We start from the raw sequence: 18,159 nt of genomic DNA, 5'->3' as shown, positions 1-18,159 counted from the left end.
GTTTGAAAAAGCTAGCCTTTGCTTTCCTGACTGACTGAGAGTATTGGTTCCTGACTACCCTGAAACGTTGCATATCGCGTGGACTATTCGATGCTACTGCAGTCCGCCACAGGATGTTTTTGTGGTGGTCGAAGGCAGTCAGGTCTGGAGTGAACCAAGGGCTACATCTGTTCTTAGTTCTACATTTTTTGAACGGGGGCATGCTTATTTAAGAAGGTGAGGAAATTAATTTTAAAGAACGACCAGGCATCCTCTACCGATGGGATGAGGTCAATATCCTTCCAGGATACCCGGGCCAGGTCGATTAGAAAGGCCTGCTCACAGAAGTGTTTTAGGGAGCGTTTGACAGTGATGAGGGGTAGTCGTTTGACCGCGGACCAATAGCGGATGCAGCCAATCGCTGAGATCTTGATTGAAAACAGCAGAGGTGTATTTGGAGGGCAAGTTGGTCAGGATAATATCTATGAGGGTGTCCATGTTTACGGATTTAGGGTTGTACCTGATAGGTTCCTTGATCATTTGTGTGAGATTGAGGGCATCTAGCTTAGATTGTAGGAATGCTGGGGTGTTAAGCATATCCCAGTTTAGGTCACCTAACAGAACGAATTCTGAAGATAGATGGGGGGGAAATCAATTCACATATGGTGTCCAGGGCACAGCTGGGAGCTGAGGGGGGTCTATAACAGGCAGCAACAGTGAGAGACTTATTTCTGGAGAGATTCATTTTTAAAATTAGAAGCTCGAAATGTTTGTGCATAGACCTGGAAAGTATGACAGAACTTTGCAGGCTTCCTCCCCCTTTGGCAGTTCTATCTTGACGGAAAATGTTGTAGTTGGGGATTGAAATTTCAGAATTTTTGTTGGCCTTCCTAAACCAGGATTCAGACATGGGAAGGACATCAGGGTTGGCGGAGTGTGCTAAAGCAGTGAGTAAAACAAACTTAGGGAGGAGGCTTCTGATGTTAACATGCATGAAACCAAGGCTTTTACGGTTACAGAAGTCAACAAATGAGAGCGCCTGGGGACACGCAGGACCTGGGTTAACCTCCACATCACCCGAGGAACAGAGGAGGAGTAGGATGAGGGTACGGCTAAAGGCTAACAAAACTGGTCGTCTAGTGCGTCGAGGACAGAGAATAAAAGAAGCAGATTTCTGTAATTTTATCATCATCTCTGGCCCTCTGTGTTGCCTTATCACATGTCAAATAAATGTAAAATAAATGAAATAATAAGAAAGAATTTTTTTTAAATATAAAATATAATGACAATGCTTGTTAAACATTATCCTGAATAGAAATCATCAACATGGTGTTTAATATGAGCTTTTCAGCAGACTTATCCTTTATATTTCAATATTTAATATTTTATTTATTTTAATATGTATTTGTTGTCAATGTTTTGGCGTCAAACTGATGACAGTTGTGAACTGTCAATAGTTGGAAGAGTTAAAAAATAAATGCCATTTTTGATAAGATGTTTTTTATTTATTTTATTTTATTAATTGGACTACTACCTCTTGACCCATAAGGTCGATCTACTAGAAACTCATGATAATATAGACACAGATATGAATGAACAGTATATATATTAATACAAAATGCAAAATTTAAATTACCAAAAAGTTACAATAGATTACCATAGATTTTCTGTTAACTACCAAAATTACTGTAGATTCCAGTAACTTCAGTAAATTACCGGTAGCTTTGCAACCCTAATGGTGACTCTTCTTGCCGCTCAGCAAGCATGTCAGCCGGGGGACGGAACATAATTATACAAATTGACCGCAAGAATACCGAACAGATATAGTATTTGGGAAAAAAAAAAAAGAATCATTTCAAACCATGATAACACTGGGGATAAGATCCAGCCAGGTTACCCGTGACACAAATCAGCATTCGACTGCCATGCATGTTGGGATGATGTGGAAACCGGCCACTAGAGGCAACAGTGAGCGATGTTACCTTCAAGTAGGTTTGGGTTGTGGACGGGGATGGCGGATGGGAGAAGGCATCTGCCACTGATTCCAAAGGTTACAAGTTGGAATTCTGTGATATTTTAAGCCTATCCCAAACCTTAACCCTTACCTTAACCATGCAGCATTAATACCTAACCTTAACCATGCAGCATTAATACCTAAACTTAACCTTAAACACTTCCATATTTTACGTACACAGCAACTTCCAAATTTTACGTTTAAGAAACATTCTAACGTGAGAGAGCTAGTTGATATGATCACATATACAGTACCAGTCAAAAGTTTGGACACACCTATTCATTCAAGGGTTTTTCTTTATTTTACTATTTTCTATATTGTAGAATAATAGTGAAGACATTCAAACTATGAATTATCACATTTGGAATCATGTAGTAACCAAAAAAAGTGTTAAACAAATCAAAATATATTTTAGATTCTTCAAAGTAGACACCCTTTGCCTTGAAGACAGCTTTGCACTCTTGGCATTCTCTCAACCAGCTTCACATGGAATGCTTTTCCAACCGTCTTGAAGGAGTTCCCACATATGCTGAGCACTTGTTGGCTGCTTTCCCTTCACTCTGCGGTCCAACACATCCCAAACCATCTCAATTGGATTGAGGTCGGGTGATTGTGGAGGCCAGGTCATCTGATGCAGCACTCCATCACTCTCCTTCTTGGTCAAAAAGCCCTTACACAGCCTGGAGGTGTGTTGCGTCATTGTCCTGTCGAAAAACAAATTATAGTCCCACTAAGCGAAACCAGATGGGATGGCGTATCACTGCAGAATGCTGTGGTAGCCATGCTTGTTAAGTGTGCCTTAAATTCTAAATAAATCCCTGACAGTGTCACCAGCAAAGCACCCCCACACCTCCATGCTTCACGGTGGGAACCACACAAGCAGAGATCATCCGTTCACCTACTCTGCGTCTCACAAAGACACGGCAGTTGGAACCAAAAATCTCAAATTTGGACTCATCAGACCAAAGGACAGATTCCAACCGGTCTAATGTCCATTGCTCGTGTTTCTTGGCCCAAGCAAGTCTCTTCTTCTTATTGGTGTCCTTTAGTAGTGGTTTCTTCGCAGCAAGTCGACCATGAAGGCCTGATTCCCATGGTCTCCTCTGAAGAGTTGAAGTTGAGATGTGTCTGTCACTTGAACTCTGAAGCATTTATTTGGGCTGCAATTTGAGGTGCAGTTGACTCTAATGAGCATGTCCTCTGCAGCAGAGATAACTCTAGATCTTCCTTTCCAGTGGTGGTCCTCATGAGAGCCAGTTTCATCATAGCGCTTGAGGGTTTTTGCAACTTCACTTGAAGAAACTTTTAAAGTAGGATTGACTAACCTTCATGTCTTACATTTACATTTAAGTCATTTAGCAGACGCTCTTATCCAGAGCGACTTACAAATGTCTTAAAGTAATGATGGACTGTCTCTTTGCTTATTTAAGCTGTTCCTACCATAATATGGACATGATATTTTACCGAATAGGGATATATTCTGTATACTACCCCTACCTTGTCACAACACAACTGATTGGCTCAAATGCATTAAGGAAAGAAATTCCACAAATTAACTTAAGATCCACCTGTTAATTGAAATGCATTCCAGGTGACAAACTCACGAAGCTGGTTGAGAGAATGCCAAGTGTGCAAAGCTGTCATCAAGGCAAAGGGGGGCTACATTGAAGAATCTCAAATATAAAATATATTTTGCTTTGTTTAACACTTTTTTGGTTACTACATGATTCCATGTACTATGTACATATGTACTATTATTCTACAATGTAAGGTAGGTGTTTTAAAACTTTTGACTGGTACTGTAAATCTATTTACACGTGGGAATACTTGGGAACAGATCCCCCGAAATTAATTGTATTTTTTATTTTATTTATCCGTTATTTTACCAGGTAAGTTGACTGAGAACACGTTCTCATTTGCAGCAACAACCTGGGGAATAGTTACAGGGGAGAGGAGGAGGATGAATGAGCCAATTGTAAACCGGGGATTATTAGGTGACCGTGATGGTTTGAGGGACAGATTGGGAATTTAGCCAGGACACCGGGGTTAACACCCCTACTCTTACAATAAGTGCCATGGGATCTTTAATGACCTCAGAGAGTCAGGACATCTGTTTAACGTCCCATCCGAAAGACGGCACCCTACACAGGGCAGTGCCAATCACTGCCCTGGGGCATTGGGATATGTTTTTAGACCAGAGGAAAGAGTGCCTTCTACTGGCACTTAATAAAATAAATATCCAACGAACCAAAAAAATAAAATTCTATATATTATCTTGTTTTGCTCAGAAAACTTGGGGGCCAAATAAATCCCCCATGGGCCGCCTATTGGGCAACCTGCATCTGATCTGGACATCTTGTATCCATGTCGGACTACGACATTGAGTGTTCACACCTCTCCAACACCATCCCTCAGTTGTTCACCTAAAAACTGGTGGTTGTCTGAACTGCAGATTGTCCATTTCATACACAAAGAGTAGCAACATTACCTGTTAGGTTCAGACAACAGTCCCATTATATAATTACTGTCACATTGGACTGAGCAGGATCAGGAGGACCAGTTAGAGTTGGTCCACAGGGGATCTTGGGTGTATCTCAATACTCTTAGTCTCCTTTCTGTGTCCTCATTTACAGTCTTTGTGGATGTTTTTCACGTGTTAGCAGATTAGTCTTCTAAATTAATATATTATCAGACTAAGCAGCTATGTTGTTTCTGATTGAAGTTTTTCCCTCAGTTGCCACAGCTAAATACTTTCTCTCCTGTGTGAATCAGTATATGTCTCCTTAGGTCCCTCCTCTGAATAAAGCTCTTCCCACAGTCACCACAGGTGAAAGGTTTCTCTCCTGTGTGAGTCAGTTTATGCATGGTTAGGTGCCCCTTCCGATTGAAGCTTTTCCCACATTCACCACAGGTGAATGGTTTCTCTCCTGTGTGAGTCAGTTTGTGCATGGTTAGGTGCCCCTTCCGATTGAAGCTTTTCCCGCAGTCACCACAACTAAATGGTTTCTCTCCTGTGTGAATCAGTATATGTCTCCTTAGGTCCCTCTTCTGAATAAATCTTTTCCCACATTCATCACAGGTGAATGGTTTCTCTCCTGTGTGAGTCAGTTGATGTTCAGTTAGATGCACCTTCCGAATGAAGCTTTTCCCACAGTCACCACAACTAAATGGTTTCTCTCCTGTGTGAGTCAGTTTATGTTCAGTTAGGCTCACCTTACGATTGAAGCTTTTCCCACAGTCACCACAGCTAAATGGTTTCTCTCCTGTGTGAGTCAGTTTATGAGTGGTTAGGTTCCCTTTGAGACGGAAGCTTTTCCCACAGTCACCACAGCTAAATGATTTCTCTCTGGTGTGAGTCAGTTTATGAGTGGTTAGGTTCCCTTTGAGACGGAAGCTTTTCCCACAGTCACCACAGCTGAATGGTTTCTCTCCTGTGTGAGTCAGTTTATGCCTGGTTAGGTGCGCCTTGCGAATAAAGCTCTTCCCACAGTCACCACAGATAAATGGTTTCTCTCCTGTGTGAATCCTCATGTGCTTGGACAAAGGCTTGGGATCCACTGGTTTAGAATGACTCTTTCTGTTCTCCACAGTCTGGGTTTGGGGAAGAGTCAAGGACTGAAGTGGGTCTTCCTGATCACATTCACTTTTCACACAGGAAGGAGTGAATATGGAGTCTTTGGTATCAAAGAGCCCTTGAAGCTGCTCTTCCTCCTGATTGGTCCCGAGTTCCTCTTTAATCTGTGTGGGCTCTGGGTCCTCCTGCCCCAGACTGGGGCTCCACTCCTGCTCACAGTGCTGCTGCTCAGGGGGAACCTCCTCTTCAGAGACAGAGAGCTGCAGGGAGTCTGGAGGGAAGGAACAGATGTTATTTATATACCACAGAATTAAATAGAACACTTGAATCACAAATGTGAATTATAGATCTCAACGATTTTTTAATTGAAAATGTCTTTATTGGTATTGATCCTAAATAATATCAGGAGCTAAAATAATGTACGATACAGATAGATAGTTTCTGCTCCCAAACTTGATATTTTAATAAAGCTTGTACACGTCCTAATCATTTGAAAGATTTCTCAGACAGATAAAGTTTGTATGTGAAAACTATTTCAAACTAAGATACTTTCAGTTGTTCCCGAACTCACTTCACTTATAATCCCCGGTTCACTACACAAAAGAGAGAGAGTCTTGAACTGCTGCTGTTAGCACATGTACAGATCAAATACACAGCGCTGGAACTCAGACGCTCTTATCTCCAACAATTACAGGAGACATGAGGGTTAAGTGTCTTGCTCAAGGCACATGGACAGATTTTTCACCTAGTCGGCTCGGGGATTCGATAGGCCACCTGTGGCCCCACATTATTCACCTTTCAGTTTCTGTACATACAAACCTATTCTACATAATTGTATCTCTGGTGTGATCCGCAGCAGTCTCCGTAGCCGATCATTCTCCTCCTGGTACTCTGCTACTGCTTTCGCAAATGCCCCAGAAATCTCCACAGCAGCAAACGCCGTTAAACGCTCATTTAAAAACTCTTGAAACGACTGTAGTTTAGACATTTTCAGGAGAGTTGGGTGTTCAGCAAGTATGGGATCTTGACGTGGTTCCTCCTGATCACATTCACTTTTCACACAAGGAGGAGTAAATATGAACTCTATGATATCAGGCTCCACCCCTTGAAGCTGCTCTTCCTCCTGACTGGTCCTGACTTCCTCCTGTTCCTCTTTAATCTGTTTGGTCTCTGGGTCCTTCTGTCCCAGACTGGGGCTCCATTCCTGCTCACAGTGCTGCTGCTCAGAGGGAACCTCCTCTTCAGAGACAGAGGGCTGCACGGGTTCTGGAGGGACAGAGAAGAGGAGCAGAGGTTACCACAGTCCCCAAATCCAGAACAAATTCAAGAAAGCGATCAGTATTATGAAGAGCCATTGTTGCATCGAACTACGTTCCATCTGAAATTGCTCAAGTGAACAGCAAACCTGTTTAAAAAACAGATAAAGCAACACCTCACAACGCCTCTCCCCTATTTGACCTAGATAGTTTGTGTGTATGTATTGATATGTAGGCTACGTGTGCCTTTTCAAAATGCTGATGAATTTGCAACAGCTAATGGGAATCCTAATAAAATACCAAATAACCACAGTATAAGTTATAACCGTAAAACTGTCAAAACAGGGAAATGGTTCTAAACATTTTTCCACCATTCATTTTCCCCCATAGGGGATTTTACAATAAAATAAGGGCTGTGTTTCGTGTTGGCTTACCCTTTACAATGACTTAAAATAAGGGCTGTGTTTCGTGTTGGCTTACCCTTTACAATGACTTAAAATAAGGGCTGTGTTTCGTGTTGGCTTACCCTTTACAATGACTTAAAATAAGGAGGCTTACCCTTTACAATGATTTAAAATAAGGAGGCTAACCCTTTACAATGATTTAAAATAAGGAGGCTTACCCTTTACAATGACTTAAAATAAAGAGTCTCACCCTTTACAATGACTTAAAATAAGGAGTCTTACCCTTTACAATGACTTAAAATAAGGAGGCTTACCCTTTACAATGACTTAAAATAAGGAGGCTTACCCTTTACAATGACTTAAAATAAGGAGGCTTACCCTTTACAATGATTTAAAATAAGGAGGCTTACCCTTTACAATGATTTCAAATAAGGAGGCTTAAAATAAGGAGTCTTACCCTTTACAATGACTTAAAATAAGGAGTCTTACCCTTTACAATGATTTAAAATAAGGAGGCTTAAAATAAGGAGTCTTACCCTTTACAATGACTTAAAATAAGGAGGCTTACCCTTTACAATGATTTAAAATAAGGAGTCTTACCCTTTACAATGACTTAAAATAAGGAGGCTTACCCTTTACAATGATTTAAAATAAGGAGTCTTACCCTTTACAATGATTTAAAATAAGGAGTCTTACCCTTTACAATGATTTAAAATAAGGAGGCTTAAAATAAGGAGTCTTACCCTTTACAATGATTTAAAATAAGGAGTCTTACCCTTTACAATGTTTTAAAATAAGGAGGCTTAAAATAAGGAGTCTTACTCTTTACAATGACTTAAAATAAGGAGTCTTACCCTTTACAATGACTTAAAATAAGGAGTCTTACCCTTTACAATGACTTAAAATAAGGAGGCTTACCCTTTACAATGACTTAAAATAAGGAGTCTTACCCTTTACAATGACTTAAAATAAGGAGGCTTACCCTTTACAATGACTTAAAATAAGGAGGCTTACCCTTTACAATGACTTAAAATAAGTAGGCTTACACTTTACAATGATTTAAAATAAGGAGTCTTACCCTTTACAATGATTTAAAATAAGGAGGCTTAAAATAAGGAGTCTTACCCTTTACAATGATTTAAAATAAGGAGGCTTACCCTTTACAATGATTTAAAATAAGGAGTCTTACCCTTTACAATGACTTAAAATAAGGAGTCTTACCCTTTACAATGACTTAAAATAAGGAGTCTTACCCTTTACAATGACTTAAAATAAGGAGTCTTACCCTTTACAATGACTTAAAATAAGGAGGCTTACCCTTTACAATGATTTAAAATAAGGAGTCTTACCCTTTACAATGATTTAAAATAAGGAGTCTTACCCTTTACAATGATTTAAAATAAGGAGGCTTAAAATAAGGAGTCTTACCCTTTACAATGATTTAAAATAAGGAGTCTTACCCTTTACAATGTTTTAAAATAAGGAGGCTTAAAATAAGGAGTCTTACTCTTTACAATGACTTAAAATAAGGAGTCTTACCCTTTACAATGACTTAAAATAAGGAGTCTCACCCTTTACAATGACTTAAAATAAGGAGTCTTACCCTTTACAATGACTTAAAATAAGGAGGCTTACCCTTTACAATGACTTAAAATAAGGAGTCTTACCCTTTACAATGACTTAAAATAAGGAGTCTTACCCTTTACAATGACTTAAAATAAGGAGGCTTACCCTTTACAATGACTTAAAATAAGTAGGCTTACACTTTACAATGATTTAAAATAAGGAGTCTTACCCTTTACAATGATTTAAAATAAGGAGTCTTACCCTTTACAATGATTTAAAATAAGGAGTCTTACCCTTTACAATGATTTAAAATAAGGAGGCTTACCCTTTACAATGATTTAAAATAAGGAGTCTTACCCTTTACAATGATTTAAAATAAGGAGTCTTACCCTTTACAATGACTTAAAATAAGGAGTCTTACCCTTTACAATGATTTAAAATAAGGAGGCTTAAAATAAGGAGTCTCACCCTGGCGTGACATTTTGATAACCGTGTAAATCTCTCCAGGACAAGTTGACTTTTATTAATATATTCACCTGTATTTACCACCCAAAAATGAAATGCTAATCAGCTCCTGATGTGGCTATCATAAAGAACTACAAACACAAAGAACTACAAACATAAAGAACTACAAACACAAAGAACTACAAACACAAAGAACTACAAACACAAAGAACCACAAACACAAAGAACCACAAACACAAAGAACTACAAACACAAAGAACTACAAACAAAGAACTACAAACACAAATAACTACAAACAAAGAACTTCAAACACCATAATGATCTGGACGGGACTGCAGAATCGAGGCAAAGTCAAAAAAAATCTATGGATTAACTATCTAACGTCATCTAAATGTAGTAATGAATAAACTGGCAAAAATGTATTTAAATTAACAATTCCGTGAACTGTCTTGTACTAGTTTTAAAATGACAAAATACCTGTGAGAAAAGAGGTCAGCTATTGATGACGTGCAGGCGCTTGCTGGGATTTGTAGTTCCGCATGATGTCTAATTACATGCTAATTAGCATTTTTCGAATCTGAGCGTAAATAGAGCTGAATATCAGTGGAGGCTCATCCTCCTCAGTGAATTTCATTAAAATGGTTTAACATTTTTTTTTCTTTTTGGATAGTCTTTTTCTTTTTTTCTTTTACCCCTTTTTCTCCCCAATTTCATGGTATCCAATTGTTTTTAGTAGCTACTATCTTGTCTCATTGCTACAATGTACGGGCTCGGGAGAGACGAAGGTTGAAAGTCATGCGTCCTCCGATACACAACCCAACCAAGCCACACTGCTTCTTAACACAGCGCGCATCCAACCCGGAAGCCAGCCGCACCAATGTGTTGGAGGAAACACCGTGCAACCTTGGTTAGCCCGACTGCGCCCGGCCCGCCACAGGAGTCGCTGGTGCGCGATGAGACAAGGTTATCCCTACCGGCCAACCCCTCCCTAACCCGGACGACGCTAGGCCAATTGTGCGTCGCCCCATGGACCTCCCGGCCGTGGCCGGTTACGACAGAAAGAGGTATGAAAGAGCCCCAGTAAGCCAGTGACTCAGCCCCTGTAATAGGGTTAGAGGCAGAGAATCTCAGTGGAAGAGGGGAACCGGCCAGCCAGAGACAGCAAGGGTGGTTCGTTGCTCCAGAGCCTTTCCGTTCACCTTCCCACTCCTGGGCCAGACTACACTCAATCATATGACCCACTGAAGAGATTAGTCTTCAGTAAAGACTTAAAGGTTGAGACCGAGTTTGCGTCTCTCACATGGGTAGGCAGACCATTCCATAAAAATGGAGCTCTATAGGAGAAAGCCCTGCCTCCAGCTGTTTGCTTAGAAAATCTAGGGACAATTAGGAGGCCTGCGTCTTGTGACCGTAGTGTACGTGTAGGTATGTACGGCAGGACCAAATCAGAGAGATAGGTAGGAGCAAGCCCATGTAATGCTTTGTAGGTTAGCAGTAAAACCTTGAAATCAGCCCTTGCCTTGACAGGAAGCCAGTGTAGGGAGGCTAGCACTGGAGTAATATGATCAAATCTTTTGGTTCTAGTCAGGATTCTAGCAGCCGTATTTAGCACTAACTGAAGTTTATTTATTGCTTTATCCGGGTAGCCGGAAAGTAGAGCATTGCAGTAGTCTAACCTAGAAGTGGCAAAAGCATGGATAAATTTTTCTGCATCATTTTTGGACAGAAAGTTTCTGATTTTTGCAATGTTACGTAGATGGAAAAAAGCTGTCCTTGAAACAGTCTTGATATGTTCTTCAAAAGAGAGATCAGGGTCCAGAGTAAAGTGGGAGGCAGAGTAACGCCGAGGTCCTTCACTGGGTTGCCGCCCAGTGAAGCTAGGTTGTCCTGTGTGAATGGAGATCTTTGTGGGCTATACTTTTTTTTTTTTTTTTTAAACCTTTATTTTACTAGGCAAGTCAGTTAAGAACAAATTCTTATTTTCAATGACGTCCTAGGAACAGTGGGTTAACTGCCTGTTCAGGGGCAGAACGACAGATTTGTACCTTGTCAGCTCGGGGATTTGAACTTGCAACCTTTCGGTTACTAGTCCAACGCTCTAACCACTAGGCTACCCTGCCACCCTACTCTGCCTTGTCTCAGGATGGTAAGTTGGTGGTTGAAGATATCCCTCTAGTGGTGTGGGGGCTGTGCTTTGGCAAGTGGGTGGGGTTATATCCTTCCTGTTTGGCCCTGTCCGGGGGTGTCATCGGATGGGGCCACAGTGTCTCCTGACCCCTCCTGTCTCAGCCTCCAGCATTTATGCTGTAATAGTTTGTGTCGGGGGGCTAGGTTGTCCTGTGTGAATTTAAGTATGCTCTCTCTAATTCTCTCTTTCTCTCTCTCGGAGGACCTGAGCCCTAGGACCATGCCTCAGGACTACCTGACATGATGACTCCTTGCTGTCCCCAGTCCACCTGGCCGTGCTGCTGCTCCAGTTTCAACTGTTCTACCTGTGATTATTATTATTTGACCATGCTGGTCATTTATGAACATTTGAACATCTTGGCCATGTTCTGTTATAATCTCCACCCGGCACAGCCAGAAGAAGACTGGCCACCCCACATAGCCTGGTTCCTCTCTAGGTTTCTTCCTAGGTTTTGGCCTTTCTAGGGAGTTTTTCCACCGTGCTTCTTCTACACCTGCATTGCTTGCTGTTTGGGGTTTTAGGCTGGGTTTCTGTACAACACTTTGAGGTGTTGGACAGGTTTAACTGCTAAACTGCTTGCTGACTACACTTTGATGTTACTGCATGATTGTAGAGGGTTTACTAACGTGTTAGCTCTAGTAGCTATGTTGACTATGACGTTAGCTAATAATGTTGACAATGTAGGCTGTGTGTAGCGGTTATGATATGAAGGTTTGGTTTGGAAATATTTGTGGTCACAGACAGCTGATGTGTTGTGCACTGAAAGGAAAACGTGAGAGCACGTAAAAGCGAGTAGGAATTATAGCTACAGTGTTCAAAGTGATCATACTGTTTGTATGTTGCTGCTACGGAAGTGAACTGCATTTGCGTGTAATCAGGGGTTTATTCATTCTGCAGATTCTGTTGAAAAAAACTTTACTAAACAGAAGCAAACAGAATAGGGATAAACATACCTGAATTTGTCCAATAGAAACTCTTGTTTGCAACTGTTGGACAAATGATTACACCCTAGATCAGCTAGATGCAGGCAAGAGTGCGCAAGGCGGTATTAAATGTGTCGCTGTCTGTCACCTTGATTACTCAAATTCTTTTCAACCTGTGTTGTAAACTTTTGTTCATAGGCTAGGCTGTTGCAACCTCATGATGGGTATAGGGAAAATGTGAGTATCATGGAGTAGCCTAAACCTATCATTGTTACATTGAGCTGGGTGAATGGAATATGAATGAGTCATCCAATATGCTGTATAAGGCAGTGCTCATCATTTTTTTTTTTTTTAAAGATGGTCCTCCATCTTTAACAGCACTGACCGCCAGTGGCGAAAACATTGATAAAAGTCCCCTTGTCTGAGAGAGATTTACATAGTTATCAAAACGTCACACCGGGGTAAACATTAAACAAAACAAAACAAAATTAAACAAAATCCTTATTTGAAGTGTTTCTAAAATTTAAAAAATGAATGGTGGAAAAACGATTGAAACCATTTCCCTGTTTGACCGCTAGGTTTTATGGGTATTATTACACACTCACTGTGGGGCTCTATCAGACTTCAGACATCAGGGTTGGGGTCAATTAGAATTTTTAAACCAGTAAAGTCAAGACTAGGTTAACTATAATGCCAATTCAAAAATTAAAAACTAGAATCCATTTTCAATTACTTCTCAGTAATTGAAGATAAGCTATGTATTTCTAAAGTGTATACATTTAGAATTATAAATTAAATTCACCTTCTGTTTTTATGACAATGTTTTTATCCATGCACGGTAGGTTTAAAAACAACTTCTTAAACGTGTATGAAGTGGTGATCAGTTAACAGTTTATCAATAAAGTATAACTATAGCTAGCTATCAGTATCAACATACGAACCTATTCGACATAGTTGTATCTCTGGTGTCCTCCGCAGCAGTCTCCGTAACCGATCATTCTCCTCCTGGTACTCTCCTACCGTTTTCTCAACGGCCCCAAAAATATCCCCAGCAGCCGCCGATAAACGATCATTTAAAAACACACACAACATCTGTAGTTTAGACATTTTCTGTCAAATTAGAGATGGGTAGCCTGTTGAGTCAGTATGTATTTTCTTTACTCAACACAAGGAACAGAAAAAATAACTCGTTACCAATCCTACTTCCGTGTTCTAGTCAAGGAATCTTGGGACGTTCTTTGTTCTAGTTGGTGACGAACCCAGAAACACAACAGCGCCGCCAGCTGGATGGGAGTTTACTGTGCAAGGCAGCCTACAGACCAGTAGTAAAGGAAAACGACGACTACATGTAGACAAATAGTGGTTATCATAAGTATTGGAGGATCTGGGAGAATCTATTCTTCCTCAGGAGTCAACAGTTTATCATTACTCCATACAAGATTTAATCAACATGATGAATGAGCAGCATTACATCAGGATACATTTTCTGGGATTGTTTTTCATTTCATGTATTAATTACATCAGCCTGACCTAAATCAAATGACCAGCTGTTTCTAATGAAGGGAAAAATTAAACAGACTTTGAACAGCAGAACTGTGAATTTCCTAAAATACTCTGTACTGTTTGATCATTACCTCGTCATTCAAATCAAATCAAACTTTATTTACATATATTGTTTTACAACATTAAGTCCATGGTACAGTATATGTATTTATCTGAGACTCTGGTCTGGAGTTGCTTTCATTTCCTAAGAGTGTTGTTCACATCCTGCGTTTTTATTCCCATCTTCTGAACGAAGATGTTATTTCTATTTTCAGTTTTTCTCTCTTTGTGGATGTTTGAAGGTCTTGCCATAAAAGGGCCAGGTGTAGGGTTACCCCAATGGGGGGTTCTGATCCAATGGTGGGCTGAAATCCATTGCTGTCAAGTGCTACATGGTCACTGCTCAAAAGGTTTGAGATCCACTGGTTTAGAGTCTCTCTCACTCTCTCTGTTCTCCACAGTCTGGGTTTGGGGAAGAGTCAAGGACCAAAGTGGGTCCTGATCACATTCACTTTTCACACAGGAAGGAGTGAAATTAAACTCAGTGATATCAGGCTCCACCCCAGCTCTTGAATCTGCTCCTCCTCCTGACTGGTCCTGACTTCCTCCTGTTCCTCTTTAATCTGTTTGGTCTCTGGGTCCTCCTGCCCGAAACTGGGGCTCCACTCCTGCTCAGAGTGCTGCTGCTCAGGGGGAACCTCCTCTTCAGAGACAGAGGGCTGCAGGGAGTCTGGAGGGAAGGAGAGGAGGAGCAGATAAGTATTCTGAGTCATTATTTTATCACAGACGGAGCAGCCATGTTATTTCACTCCTGTATGAGTCTGTCATGTTCATTTAGGTGCTTCTTGGGATTGAAGCTATTCCCACTGTCAGCACAGCTAAATGGTTTCTCTCTTCAGTGAATGTGTATAATGTATGGTTAGGTGTTGATTGGGTTGAAGCTATTCCCACTGTCAGCACAGCTAAATGGTTTCTCTCTTCAGTGAATGTGTATAATGTATGGTTAGGTGTTGCTTGGGTTGAAGCTATTCCCACTGTCAGCACAGCTAAATGGTTTCTCTCTTCAGTGAATGTGTATAATGTCTGGTTAGGTGTTGCTTGGGTTGAAGCTTTTCCCCCTTTCAGCACAGCTACATGGTTTCTCTCTTCTGTGAATTCTCATGTACATGGACAGATGATTGAAGGTCTTGCCATAAAAGGGGCAGGTGTAGGGTTCCCACATTGGGGGGTTCTGATCTAATGGTGGACTGGGATCCAATGGTGGGCTGGGATCCAATGGTGGGCTGGGATCCAATGGTGGGCTGGGATCCAATGGTGGACTGGGATCCAATGGTGGACTGGGATCCAATGGTGGGCTGGGATCCAATGGTGGACTGGGATCCACTGGTGGGTTGCTGTCAAGTCCTACTGGGTCGCTGCTTATGGCTGAGCTGTGGCTTTTGTTCTGATTATCTGGAATTTTGAAACCCTTTAGGTGGGTCACAGTGGCAAAATGTTTGAGATCCACTGGTTTAGAGTCACTCTCTCTGTTCTCCACAGTCTGGGGTTGGGGAAGAGTCAAGCACTGAAGTGGGTCTTCCTGATCACATTCTCTTTTCACACAGGGAGGAGTGAATTTGAAATCAGTGATATCAGGCCCCAGCTCTTGAAGCTGCTCTTCCTCTTGACTGGTCCTGAGTTCCTCCTGTTCCTCTTTAATCTGTTTGGTCTCTGGGTCCTTCTGTCCCAGACTGGGGCTCCACTCCTGCTCACAGTGCTGCTGCTCAGAGGGAACCTCCTCTTCAGAGACAGAGGGCTGCAGGGAGTCTGGAGGGACGGAGACGAGGGTCAGAGGTCATCTGTAGTATATACCACAGAAGTAAATAGAACATCTGAATCATTCAGATTAATTCAAGATCTCTATGATCTATGCAGCCTTTAGATGTGCCTGAGTGCAATCAGCTAAGACCAGATTCCAAGTTTGTAGATTTTTTACAAAGTCCATATTGATACATAAACAGTAAACAATGATTAAGATACATTTAATAACAAGCTGATTGACAAAGTAATGAAACATTTGAATCATTTAATGCTACCACCCCTCCAAATCAAAAACAGCCACCTATATCTCTGGAGACATAATAACACATTTTGGGCATTTTATTAGGATCTCCATTATCTGTTATGAAATACACACACATAATATCTAGGTGAAATAGGGGAGAGGCTTTGTGTCTTGAGGTGTCGCTTTATGTTTTTTGAAACCATGTTTGCTTTTCATCTGAGATGGGAGTTTCATACAATTATGACTTTATATAATATTGTAATATCGCTTTCTTGAAATTAGTTCTGGATTTGGGGACTGTGAAAAGACCCCTGGTGGCATGTCTGGTGGGGTAAGTGTGTGCGTCAGTGCTGTGTGTAAGTTGACTATGAAAAGACCCCTGGTGGCATGTCTGGTGGGGTAAGTGTGTGCGTTGACAGAAAAGACCCCTGCTGTCTGTGGGGTAAGTTGACTGTGTGTATTGACTATGAAAAGACCCCTGTCTGTGGTAAGTTGACATGTCTGGACCCCTGGGGTATGTCTGGTGTGCGTCAGTGCTGTGTGTAAGTTGACTATGAAAAGACCCCTGGTGGCATGTCTGGTGGGGTAAGTGTGTGCGTCAGTGCTGTGTGTAAGTTGACTATGAAAAGACCCCTGGTGGCATGTCTGGTGGGGTAAGTGTGTGCGTCAGTGCTGTGTGTAAGTTGACCATTCAAACAATTTGGAATTTTCAACACATTCATGTTTCTTATAAAAACAAGAAGTGAAGCAATCAGTCTCTCCTGTACTTTTAGCCAAGAGAGACTGGCATACATCTTATTGATATTAGCCCCCTGATTACAGTGAAGAGCTAGATGTGCCGCTCTGTTCTGGGCCAGCTGCTATTTTTTAGGTCCTTCTTTGCAGCACCTGACCAAAATGACTGAGCAATAATCAAGATGAAAGAAGATTAGCAGGACTTTATTTGTTGAGTGTGGTGTCAAAAAAGCAGAGCATCTCTTTATCACGGACAGACCTCTCCCCATCTTCGCAAACATTGAATCAAAATGTTTTGACCATGACAGTTACAATCCAAGAAAATAAATGTTTTACCAATCACCTGCCACTGGCATTATACAAAGCCTGTGTGTCCATGTATGCTGATGATTCAACCCTATACAGCTAGTGAAATCACTGCAACACTAAACTGAGAGTTGCAGTCAGTTTTAGAATGGGTGGCCTGTAATAAACTAGTCCTGAACATCTCTAAAACGAAGAGCATTTTACCCACAGCTAGTGAAATGGTTAAGAGAGACAAGACCGTAGTCTAGTGGATAAGAGAGACAAGACCGTAGTCTAGTGGTTAAGAGAGACAAGACCGTAGTCTAGTGGTTAAGAGAGACAAGACCGTAATCTAGTGGTTAAGAGAGACAAGACCGTAGTCTAGTGGTTAAGAGAGACAAGACCGTAGTCTAGTGGTTAAGAGAGACAAGACCGGTCTAAGAGAGACAAGACCGTAGTCTAGTGGTTAAGAGAGGCAAGACCGTAGTCTAGTGGTTAAGAGAGACAAGACCGCAGTCTAGTGGTTAAGAGAGACAAGACCGTAGTCTAGTGGTTAAGAGAGGCAAGACCGTAGTCTAGTGGTTAAGAGAGGCAAGACCGCAGTCTAGTGGTTAAGAGAGACAAGACCGTAGTCTAGTGGTTAAGAGAGACAAGACCGTAGTCTAGTGGTTAAGAGAGGCAAGACCGTAGTCTAGTGGTTAAGAGAGGCAAGACCGTAGTCTAGTGGTTAAGAGAGGCAAGACCGTAGTCTAGTGGTTAAGAGAGGCAGGACCGTAGTCTAGTGGTTGAGACAAGACCGTAGTCTAGTGGTTAAGAGAGACAAGACCGTAGTCTAGTGGTTAAGAGAGACAAGACCGTAGTCTAGTGGTTAAGAGAGACAAGACCCTGATCTAGTGGTTGAGACAAGACCGTAGTCTAGTGGTTAAGAGAGACAAGACCGCAAGTGGAAGGTTCCAATCCCGTGTCCAACAGGGAAAATCTGTCAAGAAGTGCATTTGGAAAGTATTCAGACCCCTTGACTTTTTCCACATTGTTAATTTACAGCCTTATTCTAAAATGTATTAAATTGTTGTTTTTTCACCTCATCAATCTACACACAAAAATCCATAATGACATCACAATACCCCATAATGACATCACAATACTCCATAATAAAAAAAAGCAAAAACAGGTTTTTAAATTTT

The 18,159-nt window shown here is 41.2% G+C and overlaps 1 protein-coding gene across 1 annotated transcript; it reads right to left on the bottom strand.

The window, feature by feature from the left end:
• Positions 1-1,474: 1,474 nt before the first annotated feature.
• On the bottom strand, positions 1,475-13,609 carry LOC115117552 (zinc finger protein 260-like). The gene is made up of 3 exons (XM_029646022.2): positions 13,311-13,609; positions 6,387-6,833; positions 1,475-5,838 (listed from the first exon to the last, which is right to left on the bottom strand). The coding sequence occupies exons 1-3, from the start codon at positions 13,474-13,476 to the stop codon at positions 4,724-4,726; spliced, it is 1,728 nt and encodes a 575-aa protein (XP_029501882.1). The 5' UTR covers positions 13,477-13,609; the 3' UTR covers positions 1,475-4,723.
• Between the last annotated feature and the right edge of the window lie 4,550 nt (positions 13,610-18,159).

This window comes from Oncorhynchus nerka, linkage group LG12 (assembly GCF_034236695.1).
Source record: "Oncorhynchus nerka isolate Pitt River linkage group LG12, Oner_Uvic_2.0, whole genome shotgun sequence".
NCBI lineage: Eukaryota > Metazoa > Chordata > Actinopteri > Salmoniformes > Salmonidae > Oncorhynchus > Oncorhynchus nerka.
Note: the sequence above shows the minus strand (reverse complement) of the source record. Positions and strands in the feature narration are given on the sequence as shown.

Bases quoted from the DNA above. Each gene is read 5' to 3' on its own strand.
- LOC115117552 (XM_029646022.2), bottom strand. From the start codon at position 13,476: ATGTCTAAACTACAGATGTTGTGTGTGTTTTTAAATGATCGTTTATCG. The intron at 6,834-13,310 runs GTTCGTATGTTG...CTGTCCCTCCAG, and splicing joins GATACAACTATGTCGAATAG to AACCCGTGCAGCCCTCTGTC. The intron at 5,839-6,386 runs GTTTGTATGTAC...CCTTCCCTCCAG, and splicing joins GATACAATTATGTAGAATAG to ACTCCCTGCAGCTCTCTGTC.